The 16,038-nt window shown below is 60.9% G+C and overlaps 1 protein-coding gene across 2 annotated transcripts in view; it reads left to right on the top strand.

The window, feature by feature from the left end:
* parga (poly (ADP-ribose) glycohydrolase a) overlaps positions 1 to 16,038 on the top strand; it is a 120,797-nt gene that overhangs the window by 91,099 nt on the left and 13,660 nt on the right. For both annotated transcript variants that reach the window (XM_064949985.1, XM_064949984.1), the window contains 2 exons: positions 805 to 883; positions 1,247 to 1,355. In XM_064949985.1, the coding sequence (XP_064806057.1) occupies positions 805 to 883; positions 1,247 to 1,355 (188 nt within the window). The remainder of the gene's footprint in view (positions 1 to 804; positions 884 to 1,246; positions 1,356 to 16,038) is intronic.

The raw sequence follows: 16,038 nt of genomic DNA, 5'->3' as shown, positions 1-16,038 counted from the left end.
TCCTCCCCTGTGGGCTGGGCTGTTGTTCTGAACCCTCCCCCTCTATCCCTCACCCCCCTGTGGGCTGGGCTGTTGTTCTGAACCCTCCCCCTCTGTCCCTTCCTCCCCTGTGGGTTGGGCTACTTATGTAGTGCACTATATAGGGGATAGGGTGCCATTTGTGATGCAGACTAGCTCTCTCTTCTTCCTAGGGAGGTAATAAGTTGACCTTCCTGTTGTTGGAGACAGCTGCTCTCCTGTGGCATCACTTCACATGGAATAATTAACAAAAAGATTAAGCGATTGGCTGGCTGTAAAAATCACAGCTTTCCTGACAGTTTTGTTTTATCATATCTCAACTACTCAAATAATATCACATTTTTTCGGGGTCATAGTCAGTCACTGGTGTGTCAGTAATTTGACGCTCCATTGATAACGTCCTTCAATTGCCGATGTCAAAGCACTAACATTTAAAGGAAAAAGTATGCGATTTTTGGCAACTAAGCCATTTCCTACTGAGCCGGTCAGATGAATTCAGGGATATCATTTGTATGTCTCTGTGTACAGTTTTGGAAGGAAGTTGAAGGTGTTTTTTGCGAGCCAATGGTAAACTTCCGGTCATTGCCCTAACGCTAGTTAGCATTGGCTCGCGAAACTCCCTCTTAAACGTCTTTCAAACAGCACGCAGAAGCATTCAAATGGTATCCATGTGTACACATGACTCGGGTGTAATTAGAACAAGTTAATTGCCAAAATCTTTCACTATCGCTTTAATGATATTGGTCTGATCATGAACGGTGTGTGTTCTGTTTGGCCTTCCCCCAGGTACTGAGCAGTACAGTACGTACACTGGCTACGCAGACAGCTACCTATGGAACGGCAAACATCAGGACAAGACCCCGAGGTACGCGCTTACTGATCAGACCGTTTTAAAATATACTTTACATATTTAAAGGATTTCACTCTGAAGTTGTTCACAATATTGATTACCCAATTACCAAGAGCCTGATGTAATGACTTTTCCTCCCAACAAACCGGTCACCAGGAGAGGACTGACCACCCTTCAGAGCCCGGTTCCTCACTACGTTTCTTCCTAGGTTCCTGCCTTCTAGAGAGTTTTCCTAGACACTGGGTTTCTGCCTCTGCTTGCTCTCTGGGTTTGTTTGTTTTTAGACTGGGTTTCTGTTAAGCACTTTGACAACTGCTGAAGTAAAAAGGGCTTTATAAAGTACATTTGATTGATATGACTTAACTCTGTCGTCCACAGAGACACCTGGCAGAGGAGGTGCACAGAGATCGTAGCGATGGACGCTCTGAAGTTCAGGAACTTCCTTGACCAGTTTCACCCTGAGAAAATGAACAGAGAACTGAATAAGGTGAGTAGTGGTAACTAGACAGGGGGAGCGGTGGTAACTCTACCAGGGGGAGCGGTGGTAACTAGACAGGGGGAGCGGTGGTAACTAGACAGGGGGAGTGGTGGTAACTCTACCAGGGGGAGCGGTGGTAACTAGACAGGGGGAGCGGTGGTAACTAGACAGGGGGAGCGGTGGTAACTAGACAGGGGAGCGGTGGTAACTAGACCGGGGGAGCGGTGGTAACTAGACAGGGGGAGCGGTGGTAACTAGACCAGGGGGAGCGGTGGTAACTAGACAGGGGTGAGCGGTGGTAACTAGACAGGGGGAGCGGTGGTAACTAGACCAGGGGAGCGGTGGTAACTAGACAGGGGGGGGGAGCGGTGGTAACTAGAGAGGGGGAGCGGTGGTAACTCTACCAGGGGAGCGGTGGTAACTAGACAGGGGGAGCGGTGGTAACTAGAGAGGGGAGCGGTGGTAACTAGAGAGAGGGAGCGGTGGTAACTAGACAGGGGGAGCGGTGGTAACTAGAGAGGGGGAGCGGTGGTAACTAGAGAGGGGGAGCGGTGGTAACTAGACAGGGGAGCGGTGGTAACTAGACCAGGGGGAGTAGTGGTAACTAGACAGGGGAGCGGTGGTAACTCTACCAGGGGGAGCGGTGGTAACTAGAGAGGGGGAGCGGTGGTAACTAGACAGGGGGAGCGATGGTAACTAGACAGGGGGAGCGGTGGTAACTAGAGAGGGGGAGCGGTGGTAACTAGAGAGGGGGAGCGGTGGTAACTAGACAGGGGGAGCGGTGGTAACTAGACCAGGGGGAGTGGTGGTAACTAGAGAGAGGGAGCGGTGGTAACTAGAGAGAGGGAGCGGTGGTAACTGGAGAGAGGGAGCGGTGGTAACTAGACCAGGGGGAGCGGTGGTAACTAGACCAGGGGGAGCGGTGGTAACTAGACAGGGGGATTGGTGGTAACTAGACCAGGGGGAGCGGTGGTAACTAGACAGGGGGGAGCGGTGGTAACTAGACAGGGGGGAGCGGTGGTAACTAGACGGGGGGAGCGGTGGTAACTAGACAGGGGGGAGCGGTGGTAACTAGACGGGGTGGAGCGGTGGTAACTAGACGGGGGGAGCGGTGGTAACTAGACGGGGGGGAGCGGTGGTAACTAGACCGGGGGAGCGGTGGTAACTAGACCGGGGGGAGCGGTGGTAACTAGACCAGGGGGAGCGGTGGTAACTAGACCAGGGGGAGCGGTGGTAACTAGACCAGGGGAGCGGTGGTAACTAGACCAGGGGAGCGGTGGTAACTAGACCGGGGAGCGGTGGTAACTAGAGGGGGAGGGGGAGCGGTGGTAACTAGACAGGGGGAGCGGTAGTAACTAGACCAGGGGAGCGGTGGTAACTAGACAGGGGAGCGGTGGTAACTAGACAGGGGAGCGGTGGTAACTAGACCAGGGGGAGCGGTGGTAACTAGACCGGGGAGCGGTGGTAACTAGACCAGGGGAGCGGTGGTAACTAGACCAGGGGAGCGGTGGTAACTAGACCAGGGGAGCGGTGGTAACTAGACCAGGGGGCGGTGGTAACTAGACCAGGGGAGCGGTGGTAACTAGACAGGGGAGCGGTGGTAACTAGACAGGGGGAGCGGTGGTAACTAGAGAGGGGGAGCGGTGGTAACTAGACCAGGGGGAGCGGTGGTAACTAGACAGGGGAGCGGTGGTAACTAGACCAGGGGGAGTGGTGGTAACTAGAGAGAGGGAGCGGTGGTAACTGGAGAGAGGGAGCGGTGGTAACTAGAGAGAGGGAGCGGTGGTAACTAGACCAGGGGGAGCGGTGGTAACTAGACCAGGGGAGCGGTGGTAACTAGACAGGGGAGCGGTGGTAACTAGACAGGGGGAGCGGTGGTAACTAGACAGGGGGAGCGGTGGTAACTAGACCGGGGGAGCGGTGGTAACTAGACCGAGGGGAGCGGTGGTAACTAGAGAGGGGAGCGGTGGTAACTAGACAGGGGGAGCGGTGGTGGTAACTAGACAGGGGAGCGGTGGTAACTAGACAGGGGAGCGGTGGTAACTAGACAGGGGAGCGGTGGTAACTAGACAGGGGGAGCGGTGGTAACTAGACCAGGGGAGCGGTGGTAACTAGTCCGGGGGAGCGGTGGTAACTAGACCAGGGGGAGCGGTGGTAACTAGACCAGGGGGAGCGGTGGTAACTAGACCAGGGGAGCGGTGGTAACTAGACAGGGGGAGCAGTGGTAACTAGACCAGGGGGAGCGGTGGTAACTAGACAGAGGGAGCGGTGGTAACTAGACAGGGGGAGCGGTGGTAACTAGACAGGGGGAGCGGTGGTAACTAGACCAGGGGGAGCGGTGGTAACTAGGGGAGCGGTGGTAACTAGACAGGGGAGCGGTGGTAACTAGACAGGGGGAGCGGTGGTAACTAGACCGGGGGAGCGGTGGTAACTAGACCAGGGGGAGCGGTGGTAACTAGACCAGGGGGAGCGGTGGTAACTAGACCGGGGAGCGGTGGTAACTAGACAGGGGAGCGGTGGTAACTAGACAGGGGAGCGGTGGTAACTAGACAGGGGGAGCGGTGGTAACTAGACCAGGGGAGCGGTGGTAACTAGACCAGGGGAGCGGTGGTAACTAGACCAGGGGGAGCGGTGGTAACTAGACAGGGGGAGCGGTGGTAACTAGACAGGGGGAGCGGTGGTAACTAGACCGGGGGAGCGGTGGTAACTAGACCGAGGGGAGCGGTGGTAACTAGAGAGGGGGAGCGGTGGTAACTAGACAGGGGGAGCGGTGGTAACTAGACGGGGAGCGGTGGTAACTAGACAGGGGAGCGGTGGTAACTAGACGGGGAGCGGTGGTAACGAGACAGGGGTAGCGGTGGTAACTAGACCAGGGGGAGGGTGTTAACTAGTCCGGGGGGAGCGGTGGTAACTAGACCGGGGGGAGCGGTGGTAACTAGACCGGGGGAGCGGTGGTAACTAGAGAGGGGGAGCGGTGGTAACTAGACAGGGGGAGCGGTGGTAACTAGACCAGGGGGAGCGGTGGTAACTAGACCAGGGGAGCGGTGGTAACTAGACCAGGGGAGCGGTGGTAACTAGACCAGGGGGAGCGGTGGTAACTAGACCAGGGGGAGCTGTGGTAACTAGACCAGGGGAGCGGTGGTAACTAGACAGGGGGCGCGGTGGTAACTAGATAGCGGGGGGAGCGGTGGTAACTGGACCGGGGAGCGGTGGTAACTGGACCGGGGGAGCGGTGGTAACTGGACCAGGGGGAGCGGTGGTAACTGGACCGGGGGAGCGGTGGTAACTGGACCAGGGGGAGCGGTGGTAACTAGACAGGGGAGCGGTTGTAACTAGACCAGGGGAGCGGTGGTAACTAGACCAGGGGGAGCGGTGGTAACTAGACCAGGGGGAGCGGTGGTAACTAGACAGGGGGGAGCGGTGGTAACTGGACCGGGGGGAGCGGTGGTAACTAGACAGGGGGAGCGGTGGTAACTAGACAGGGGGGGGAGCGGTGGTAACTGGACCGGGGGAGCGGTGGTAACTAGACAGGGGGAGCGGTGGTAACTAGACCAGGGGGAGCGGTGGTAACTAGACAGGGGAGCGGTGGTAACTAGACAGGGGGAGCGGTGGTAACTAGACCAGCGGGAGCGGTGGTAACTAGGCGGTGGTAACTAGACCAGGGGGAGCGGTGGTAACTAGACAGGGGAGCGGTGGTAACTAGACCAGGGGGAGCGGTGGTAACTAGTCCAGGGGGAGCGGTGGTAACTAGACCTGGGGGGGAGCGGTGGTAACTAGACCGGGGGAGCGGTGGTAACTAGACCGGGGGAGCGGTGGTAACTAGACCGGGGGAGCGGTGGTAACTAGACAGGGGGAGCGGTGGTAACTAGACAGGGGGAGCGGTGGTAACTAGACAGGGGGGAGCGGTGGTAACTAGACCGGGGGGAGCGGTGGTAACTAGACCGAGGGGAGCGGTGGTAACTAGAGAGGGGGAGCGGTGGTAACTAGACAGGGGGAGCGGTGGTAACTAGACAGGGGGGCGGTGGTAACTAGACCGGGGGAGCGGTGGTAACTAGACCGAGGGGAGCGGTGGTAACTAGAGAGGGGGAGCGGTGGTAACTAGACAGGGGAGCGGTGGTAACTAGACGGGGAGCGGTGGTAACTAGACAGGGGGAGCGGTGGTAACTAGACGGGGAGCGGTGGTAACGAGACAGGGGAGCGGTGGTAACTAGACCAGGGGGAGCGGTGGTAACTAGTCCGGGGGAGCGGTGGTAACTAGACCGGGGGAGCGGTGGTAACTAGACCGGGGGAGCGGTGGTAACTAGACCGGGGGAGCGGTGGTAACTAGACAGGGGGAGCGGTGGTAACTAGACAGGGGGCGGTGGTAACTAGATAGGGGAGCGGTGGTAACTGGACCGGGGAGCGGTGGTAACTGGACCGGGGGAGCGGTGGTAACTGGACCGGGGGAGCGGTGGTAACTGGACCAGGGGGAGCGGTGGTAACTGGACCGGGGGAGCGGTGGTAACTAGAGGGGGAGCGGTGGTAACTAGACCAGGGGAGCGGTGGTAACTAGACCAGGGGAGCGGTGGTAACTAGACCAGGGGAGCGGTGGTAACTAGACAGGGGAGCGGTGGTAACTGGACCGGGGGAGCGGTGGTAACTAGACAGGGTGAGCGGTGGTAACTAGACGGGGGGGAGCGGTGGTAACTGGACCGGGGGAGCGGTGGTAACTAGACAGGGGGAGCGGTGGTAACTAGACCAGGGGAGCGGTGGTAACTAGACAGGGGGAGCGGTGGTAACTAGACAGGGGGAGCGGTGGTAACTAGACCAGCGGGAGCGGTGGTAACTAGACCGGTGGTAACTAGACCAGGGGAGCGGTGGTAACTAGACAGGGGGGCGGTGGTAACTAGACCAGGGGGAGGGTGTTAACTAGTCCAGGGGGAGCGGTGGTAACTAGACCGGGGGGAGCGGTGGTAACTAGACCGGGGGAGCGGTGGTAACTAGACCTGGGGGAGCGGTGGTAACTAGACCAGGGGAGCGGTGGTAACTAGACAGGGGAGCGGTGGTAACTAGACCAGGGGAGCGGTGGTAACTAGACAGGGGGGAGCGGTGGTAACTGGACCGGGGGAAGCGGTGGTAACTAGACCAGGGGGAGCGGTGGTAACTAGACCAGGGGGAGCGGTGGTAACTCTACCAGGGGAAGCGGTGGTAACTAGACCAGGGGGAGCGGTGGTAACTAGACCAGGGGGAGCGGTGGTAACTAGACATGGGGGAGCGGTGGTAACTGGACCGGGGGAGCGGTGGTAACTGGACCGGGGGGAGCGGTGGTAACTAGACCGGGGGGAGCGGTGGTAACTGGACCGGGGGGAGCGGTGGTAACTGGACCGGGGGGAGCGGTGGTAACTGGACCGGGGAGCGGTGGTAACTAGACCGGGGGAGCGGTGGTAACTGGACCGGTGGGGGGAGCGGTGGTACTAGACAGGGGGAGCGGTGGTAACTAGACAGGGGAGCGGTGGTAACTGGACCGGGGAGCGGTGGTACCTAGACAGGGGGAGCGGTGTTAACTAGACCAGGGGGAGCGGTGGTAACTAGACCAGGGGGAGCGGTGGTAACTAGACCAGGGGGAGCGGTGGTAACTAGACAGGGGGAGCGGTGGTAACTAGACCAGGGGAGCGGTGGTAACTAGACCAGGGGAGCGGTGGTAACTAGACCAGGGGGAGCGGTGGTAACTAGACCGGGGGGCGCGGTGGTAACTGGACCGGGGGAGCTGTGGTAACTAGACAGGGGAGCGGTGGTAACTAGACAGGGGAGCGGTGGTAACTAGACCGGGGGAGCGGTGGTAACTAGACAGGGGGAGCGGTGGTAACTAGACAGGGGAGCGGTGGTAACTAGACAGGGGAGCGGTGGTAACTGGACCGGGGGAGCGGTGGTAACTGGACCAGGGGGAGCGGTGGTAACTAGACAGGGGGAGCGGTGTAACTAGACCAGGGGAGCGGTGGTAACTAGACCAGGGGAGCGGTGGTAACTAGACCAGGGGAGCGGTGGTAACTAGACAGGGGAGCGGTGGTAACTGGACCGGGGAGCGGTGGTAACTAGACAGGGGTGAGCGGTGGTAACTAGACAGGGGGGAGCGGTGGTAACTGGACCGGGGGGAGCGGTGGTAACTAGACAGGGGGAGCGGTGGTAACTAGACCAGGGGGAGCGGTGGTAACTAGACAGAGGGAGCGGTGGTAACTAGACAGGTGGGGCGGTGGTAACCAGACCAGGGGGGGCGGTGGTAACTAGACAGAGGGAGCGGTGGTAACTAGACAGGGGAGCGGTGGTAACTAGACCAGGGGGAGCGGTGGTAACTAGACAGGGGGAGCGGTGGTAACTAGACAGGGGGAGCGGTGGTAACTAGACCGGGGGAGCGGTGGTAACTAGACCGGGGGAGCGGTGGTAACTAGACCGGGGGAGCGGTGGTAACTAGACAGGGGGAGCGGTGGTAACTAGACCAGGGGGAGCGGTGGTAACTAGACAGGGGGAGCGGTGGTAACTAGACAGGGGGAGCGGTGGTAACTAGACAGGGGGAGCGGTGGTAACTAGACCGGGGGGAGCGGTGGTAACTAGAGAGGGGGAGCGGTGGTAACTAGACCGGGACCGGGGAGCGTGGTAACTAGAGAGGGGAGCGGTGGTAACTAGACAGGGGGAGCGGTGGTAACTAAACAAGGGGGAGCGGTGGTAACTAGACAGGGGGAGCGGTGGTAACTAGACAGGGGGAGCGGTGGTAACTAGACCGGGGGAGCGGTGGTAACTAGACCAGGGGGAGCGGTGGTAACTAGACCAGGGGGAGCGGTGGTAACTAGACAGGGGAGCGGTGGTAACTAGACAGGGGAGCGGTGGTAACTAGACAGGGGGAGCGGTGGTAACTAGACAGGGGGAGCGGTGGTAACTAGACCAGGGGGAGCGGTGGTAACTAGACCGGGGAGCGGTGGTAACTAGAGAGGGGAGCGGTGGTAACTAGACAGGGGGAGCGGTGGTAACTAGACAGGGGAGCGGTGGTAACTAGACAGGGGGAGCGGTGGTAACTAGACCAGCGGGAGCGGTGGTAACTAGACCGGTGGTAACTAGACCAGGGGGAGCGGTGGTAACTAGACAGGGGGCGGTGGTAACTAGACCAGGGGAGGGTGTTAACTAGTCCAGGGGGAGCGGTGGTAACTAGACCGGGGGAGCGGTGGTAACTAGACCGGGGAGCGGTGGTAACTAGACCGGGGGAGCGGTGGTAACTAGACCAGGGGAGCGGTGGTAACTAAACAGGGGGAGCGGTGGTAACTGGACCGGGGGAGCGGTGGTAACTGGACGGGGGAGCGGTGGTAACTGGACCGGGGGAGCGGTGGTAACTGGACCGGGGGAGCGGTGGTAACTGGACCGGGGGAGCGGTGGTAACTAGACCGGGGAGCGGTGGTAACTGGACCGGGGGGGAGCGGTGGTACCTAGACAGGGGGACCGGTGTTAACTAGACAGGGGGAGCAGTGGTAACTGGACCGGGGGGAGCGGTGGTACCTAGACAGGGGGAGCGGTGTTAACTAGACCAGGGGGAGCGGTGGTAACTAGACCAGGGGGAGCGGTGGTAACTAGACCAGGGGAGCGGTGGTAACTAGACAGGGGAGCGGTGGTAACTAGACCAGGGGAGCGGTGGTAACTAGACAGAGGAGCGGTGGTAACTAGACAGGTGGGGCGGTGGTAACCAGACCAGGGGGGGCGGTGGTAACTAGACAGAGGGAGCGGTGGTAACTAGACAGGGGGAGCGGTGGTAACTAGACCAGGGGGGAGCGGTGGTAACTAGACAGGGGGAGCGGTGGAAACTAGACAGGGGGAGCGGTGGTAACTAGACCGGGGGGGCGGTGGTAACTAGACCGGGGGAGCGGTGGTAACTAGACCGGGGGAGCGGTGGTAACTAGACAGGGGAGCGGTGGTAACTAGACCAGGGGAGCGGTGGTAACTAGACAGGGGGAGCGGTGGTAACTAGACAGGGGGAGCGGTGGTAACTAGACAGGGGGAGCGGTGGTAACTAGACCGGGGGGAGCGGTGGTAACTAGAGAGGGGGAGCGGTGGTAACTAGACCGGGGGGAGCGTTGGTAACTAGAGAGGGGGAGCGGTGGTAACTAGACAGGGGGAGCGGTGGTAACTAAACAAGGGGGAGCGGTGGTAACTAGACAGGGGGAGCGGTGGTAACTAGACAGGGGGAGCGGTGGTAACTAGACCGGGGGGAGCGGTGGTAACTAGACCAGGGGGAGCGGTGGTAACTAGACCAGGGGGAGCGGTGGTAACTAGACAGGGGGAGCGGTGGTAACTAGACAGGGGGGAGCGGTGGTAACTAGACAGGGGGAGCGGTGGTAACTAGACAGGGGGAGCGGCGGTAACTAGACCGGGGGGAGCGGCGGTAACTAGACCGGGGGGAGCGGTGGTAACTAGAGAGGGGGAGCGGTGGTAACTAGACAGGGGGAGCGGTGGTAACTAGACAGGGGGAGCGGTGGTAACTAGACAGGGGAGCGGTGGTAACTAGACCAGCGGGAGCGGTGGTAACTAGACCGGTGGTAACTAGACCAGGGGGAGCGGTGGTAACTAGACAGGGGGGGGGCGGTGGTAACTAGACCAGGGGGAGGGTGTTAACTAGTCCAGGGGGAGCGGTGGTAACTAGTCCAGGGGGAGCGGTGGTAACTAGACCGGGGGAGCGGTGGTAACTAGACCGGGGGAGCGGTGGTAACTAGACCGGGGGAGCGGTGGTAACTAGACCAGGGGAGCGGTGGTAACTAAACAGGGGGAGCGGTGGTAACTGGACCGGGGGAGCGGTGGTAACTGGACCGGGGGAGCGGTGGTAACTGGACCGGGGGAGCGGTGGTAACTGGACCGGGGGAGCGGTGGTAACTGGACCGGGGAGCGGTGGTAACTAGACCGGGGGAGCGGTGGTAACTGGACCGGGGGGAGCGGTGGTACCTAGACAGGGGGACCGGTGTTAACTAGACAGGGGAGCAGTGGTAACTGGACCGGGGGAGCGGTGGTACCTAGACAGGGGGAGCGGTGTTAACTAGACCAGGGGAGCGGTGGTAACTAGACCAGGGGGAGCGGTGGTAACTAGACCAGGGGAGCGGTGGTAACTAGACAGGGGGAGCGGTGGTAACTAGACCAGGGGAGCGGTGGTAACTAGACCAGGGGGAGCGGTGGTAACTAGACCAGGGGAGCGGTGGTAACTAGACAGGGGGAGCGGTGGTAACTGGACCGGGGGGAGCTGTGGTAACTAGACCGGTGGTAACTAGACCAGGGGAGCGGTGGTAACTAGACAGGGGGGCGGTGGTAACTAGACCAGGGGGAGGGTGTTAACTAGTCCAGGGGGGGCGGTGGTAACTAGACCGGGGGGAGCGGTGGTAACTAGACCGGGGGGAGCGGTGGTAACTAGACCGGGGGGAACGGTGGTAACTAGACCGGGGGGAGCGGTGGTAACTAGACAGGGGGAGCGGTGGTAACTAGACAAGGTGAGCGGTGGTAACTAGACAGTGGGAGCGGTGGTAACTAGACCAGTGGGAGCGGTGGTAACTAGACCAGGGGGAGCGGTGGTAACTAGACCAGGGGGAGCGGTGGTAACTAGACCAGGGGGAGCGGTGGTAACTAGACCAGGGGGAGCGGTGGTAACTAGACCAGGGGGAGCTGTGGTAACTAGACCAGGGGGAGCGGTGGTAACTAGACAGGGGGGAGCGGTGGTAACTAGACAGGGGGAGCGGTGGTAACTGGACCGGGGGGAGCGGTGGTAACTGGACCGGGGGGAGCGGTGGTAACTGGACCGGGGGGAGCGGTGGTAACTGGACCGGGGGGAGCGGTGGTAACTGGACCGGGGGGAGCGGTGGTAACTAGACAGGGGGAGCGGTTGTAACTAGACCAGGGGGAGCGGTGGTAACTAGACCAGGGGGAGCGGTGGTAACTAGACCAGGGGAGCTGTGGTAACTAGACCAGGGGAGCGGTGGTAACTAGACAGGGGGAGCGGTGGTAACTAGACAGGGGGCGCGGTGGTAACTGGACCGGGGGAGCGGTGGTAACTGGACCGGGGGAGCGGTGGTAACTGGACCGGGGGAGCGGTGGTAACTGGACCGGGGGAGCGGTGGTAACTGGACCGGGGAGCGGTGGTAACTAGACAGGGGGAGCGGTGGTAACTGGACCGGGGGAGCGGTGGTAACTAGACAGGGGGGCGGTGGTAACTAGACAGGGGGAGCGGTGGTAACTGGACCGGGGAGCTCTGGTAACTAGACCGGTGGTAACTAGACCAGGGGAGCGGTGGTAACTAGACAGGGGGGCGGTGGTAACTAGACCAGGGGAGGGTGTTAACTAGTCCAGGGGGCGGTGGTAACTAGACCGGGGGAGCGGTGGTAACTAGACCGGGGGAGCGGTGGTAACTAGACCGGGGGAACGGTGGTAACTAGACCGGGGGAGCGGTGGTAACTAGACAGGGGGAGCGGTGGTAACTAGACAAGGGAGCGGTGGTAACTAGACAGTGGGAGCGGTGGTAACTAGACCGGGGGGAGCGGTGGTAACTAGACCGGGGGGAGCGGTGGTAACTAGACCAGTGGGAGCGGTGGTAACTAGACCAGGGGGAGCGGTGGTAACTAGACCAGGGGGAGCGGTGGTAACTAGACCAGGGGGAGCGGTGGTAACTAGACAGGGGGAGCGGTGGTAACTAGACAGGGGGCGCGGTGGTAACTGGACCGGGGAGCGGTGGTAACTGGACCGGGGGAGCGGTGGTAACTGGACCGGGGGAGCGGTGGTAACTGGACCGGGGGAGCGGTGGTAACTGGACCGGGGGAGCGGTGGTAACTAGACAGGGGAGCGGTTGTAACTAGACCAGGGGGAGCGGTGGTAACTAGACCAGGGGGAGCGGTGGTAACTAGACCAGGGGAGCTGTGGTAACTAGACCAGGGGAGCGGTGGTAACTAGACAGGGGGAGCGGTGGTAACTAGACAGGGGCGCGGTGGTAACTGGACGGGGGAGCGGTGGTAACTGGACCGGGGAGCGGTGGTAACTGGACCGGGGGAGCGGTGGTAACTGGACCGGGGAGCGGTGGTAACTGGACCGGGGGAGCGGTGGTAACTAGACAGGGGGAGCGGTTGTAACTAGACCAGGGGGAGCGGTGGTAACTAGACCAGGGGGAGCGGTGGTAACTAGACTAGGGGGAGCGGTGGTAACTAGACAGGGGGAGCGGTGGTAACTGGACCGGGGGGAGCGGTGGTAACTAGACAGGGGTGAGCGGTGGTAACTAGACAGGGGGAGCGGTGGTAACTGGACCGGGGGAGCGGTGGTAACTAGACAGGGGGAGCGGTGGTAACTAGACCAGGGGGAGCGGTGGTAACTAGACAGAGGGAGCGGTGGTAACTAGACAGGTGGGGCGGTGGTAACCAGACCAGGGGGCGGTGGTAACTAGACAGAGGGAGCGGTGGTAACTAGACAGGGGAGCGGTGGTAACTAGCGGTGGTAACTAGACAGGGGGAGCGGTGGTAACTAGACCAGGGGGAGCGGTGGTAACTAGACAGGGGGAGCGGTGGTAACTAGACAGGGGGAGCGGTGGTAACTAGACAGGGGGAGCGGTGGTAACTAGACAGGGGGAGCGGTGGTAACTAGACCGGGGAGCGGTGGTAACTAGACAGGGGAGCGGTGGTAACTAGACCAGGGGAGCGGTGGTAACTAGACAGGGGAGCGGTGGTAACTAGACAGGGGAGCGGTGGTAACTAGACAGGGGGAGCGGTGGTAACTAGACAGGGGGAGCGGTGGTAACTAGACCGGGGGAGCGGTGGTAACTAGAGAGGGGAGCGGTGGTAACTAGACCGGGGGGAGCGTTGGTAACTAGAGAGGGGGAGCGGTGGTAACTAGACAGGGGAGCGGTGGTAACTAAACAAGGGGGAGCGGTGGTAACTAGACAGGGGGAGCGGTGGTAACTAGACAGGGGAGCGGTGGTAACTAGACCGGGGGAGCGGTGGTAACTAGACCGGGGAGCGGTGGTAACTAGACCAGGGGGAGCGGTGGTAACTAGACAGGGGGAGCGGTGGTAACTAGACAGGGGGAGCGGTGGTAACTAAACAAGGGGGAGCGGTGGTAACTAGACAGGGGGAGCGGTGGTAACTAGACAGGGGAGCGGTGGTAACTAGACCGGGGGAGCGGTGGTAACTAGACCAGGGGGAGCGGTGGTAACTAGACCAGGGGAGCGGTGGTAACTAGACAGGGGAGCGGTGGTAACTAGACAGGGGAGCGGTGGTAACTAGACAGGGGGAGCGGTGGTAACTAGACAGGGGGGAGCGGCGGTAACTAGACCGGGGGAGCGGCGGTAACTAGACCGGGGGAGCGGCGGTAACTAGAGAGGGGAGCGGTGGTAACTAGACAGGGGGAGCGGTGGTAACTAGACAGGGGGAGCGGTGGTAACTAGACAGGGGGAGCGGTGGTAACTAGACCAGCGGGAGCGGTGGTAACTAGACCGGTGGTAACTAGACCAGGGGGAGCGGTGGTAACTAGACAGGGGGCGGTGGTAACTAGACCAGGGGGAGGGTGTTAACTAGTCCAGGGGGAGCGGTGGTAACTAGACCGGGGGAGCGGTGGTAACTAGACCGGGGAGCGGTGGTAACTAGACCGGGGGAGCGGTGGTAACTAGACCAGGGGAGCGGTGGTAACTAGACAGGGGAGCGGTGGTAACTAGACCAGGGGGAGCGGTGGTAACTAGACAGGGGGAGCGGTGGTAACTGGACCGGGGGAGCGGTGGTAACTAGACCAGGGGAGCGGTGGTAACTAGACCAGGGGAGCGGTGGTAACTCTACCAGGGGAAGCGGTGGTAACTAGACCAGGGGAGCGGTGGTAACTAGACCAGGGGAGCGGTGGTAACTAGACCAGGGGAGCGGTGGTAACTGGACATGGGGGAGCGGTGGTAACTGGACAGGGGGGAGCGGTGGTAACTGGACCGGGGGAGCGGTGGTAACTGGACCGGGGAGCGGTGGTAACTGGACCGGGGAGCGGTGGTAACTGGACCGGGGGAGCGGTGGTAACTGGACCGGGGGAGCGGTGGTAACTAGACCGGGGGAGCGGTGGTAACTGGACCGGGGGAGCGGTGGTACCTAGACAGGGGGGGAGCGGTGGTAACTAGACAGGGGGAGCGGTGGTAACTAGACCAGGGGAGCGGTGGTAACTAGACCAGGGGAGCGGTGGTAACTAGACCGGGGGAGCGGTGGTAACTAGACAGGGGGAGCGGTGGTAACTAGACCAGGGGGAGCGGTGGTAACTAGACCAGGGGGAGCGGTGGTAACTAGACCAGGGGGAGCGGTGGTAACTAGACAGGGGGAGCGGTGGTAACTGGACCGGGGGGAGCTGTGGTAACTAGACAGGGGGAGCGGTGGTAACTAGACAGGGGGAGCGGTGGTAACTAGACAGGGGGAGCGGTGGTAACTAGACAGGGGGAGCGGTGGTAACTAGACAGGGGGAGCGGTGGTAACTAGACAGGGGGAGCGGTGGTAACTAGACCAGCGGGAGCGGTGGTAACTAGACCGGTGGTAACTAGACCAGGGGGAGCGGTGGTAACTAGACAGGGGGGCGGTGGTAACTAGACCAGGGGAGGGTGTTAACTAGTCCAGGGGAGCGGTGGTAACTAGACCGGGGAGCGGTGGTAACTAGACCGGGGGGAGCGGTGGTAACTAGACCGGGGGAGCGGTGGTAACTAGACCAGGGGGAGCGGTGGTAACTAGACAGGGGGAGCGGTGGTAACTAGACCAGGGGGAGCGGTGGTAACTAGACAGGGGGGAGCGGTGGTAACTGGACCGGGGGAAGCGGTGGTAACTAGACCAGGGGGAGCGGTGGTAACTAGACCAGGGGAGCGGTGGTAACTCTACCAGGGGAAGCGGTGGTAACTAGACCAGGGGGAGCGGTGGTAACTAGACCAGGGGGAGCGGTGGTAACTAGACCAGGGGAGCGGTGGTAACTAGACATGGGGGAGCGGTGGTAACTGGACAGGGGGAGCGGTGGTAACTGGACCGGGGAGCGGTGGTAACTGGACCGGGGAGCGGTGGTAACTGGACGGGGGAGCGGTGGTAACTGGACCGGGGGAGCGGTGGTAACTGGACCGGGGAGCGGTGGTAACTAGACCGGGGGAGCGGTGGTAACTGGACCGGGGGAGCGGTGGTACCTAGACAGGGGGAGCGGTGTTAACTAGACAGGGGGAGCGGTGGTAACTAGACCAGGGGAGCGGTGGTAACTAGACCAGGGGAGCGGTGGTAACTAGACCAGGGGAGCGGTGGTAACTAGACAGGGGAGCGGTGGTAACTAGACCAGGGGGAGCGGTGGTAACTAGACCAGGGGAGCGGTGGTAACTAGACCAGGGGAGCGGTGGTAACTAGACAGGGGGAGCGGTGGTAACTAGACAGGGGAGCGGTGGTAACTAGACCAGCGGGAGCGGTGGTAACTAGACCGGTGGTAACTAGACCAGGGGAGCGGTGGTAACTAGACAGGGGGCGGTGGTAACTAGACCAGGGGAGGGTGTTAACTAGTCCAGGGGGCGGTGGTAACTAGACCGGGGAGCGGTGGTAACTAGACCGGGGAGCGGTGGTAACTAGACCGGGGGAGCGGTGGTAACTAGACCAGGGGAGCGGTGGTAACTAGACAGGGGAGCGGTGGTAACTAGACCAGGGGAGCGGTGGTAACTAGACAGGGGGAGCGG

The sequence above is a fragment of the Oncorhynchus masou genome, chromosome 31 (assembly GCF_036934945.1).
Source record: "Oncorhynchus masou masou isolate Uvic2021 chromosome 31, UVic_Omas_1.1, whole genome shotgun sequence".
Classification (NCBI taxonomy): domain Eukaryota; kingdom Metazoa; phylum Chordata; class Actinopteri; order Salmoniformes; family Salmonidae; genus Oncorhynchus; species Oncorhynchus masou.
Note: the sequence above shows the minus strand (reverse complement) of the source record. Positions and strands in the feature narration are given on the sequence as shown.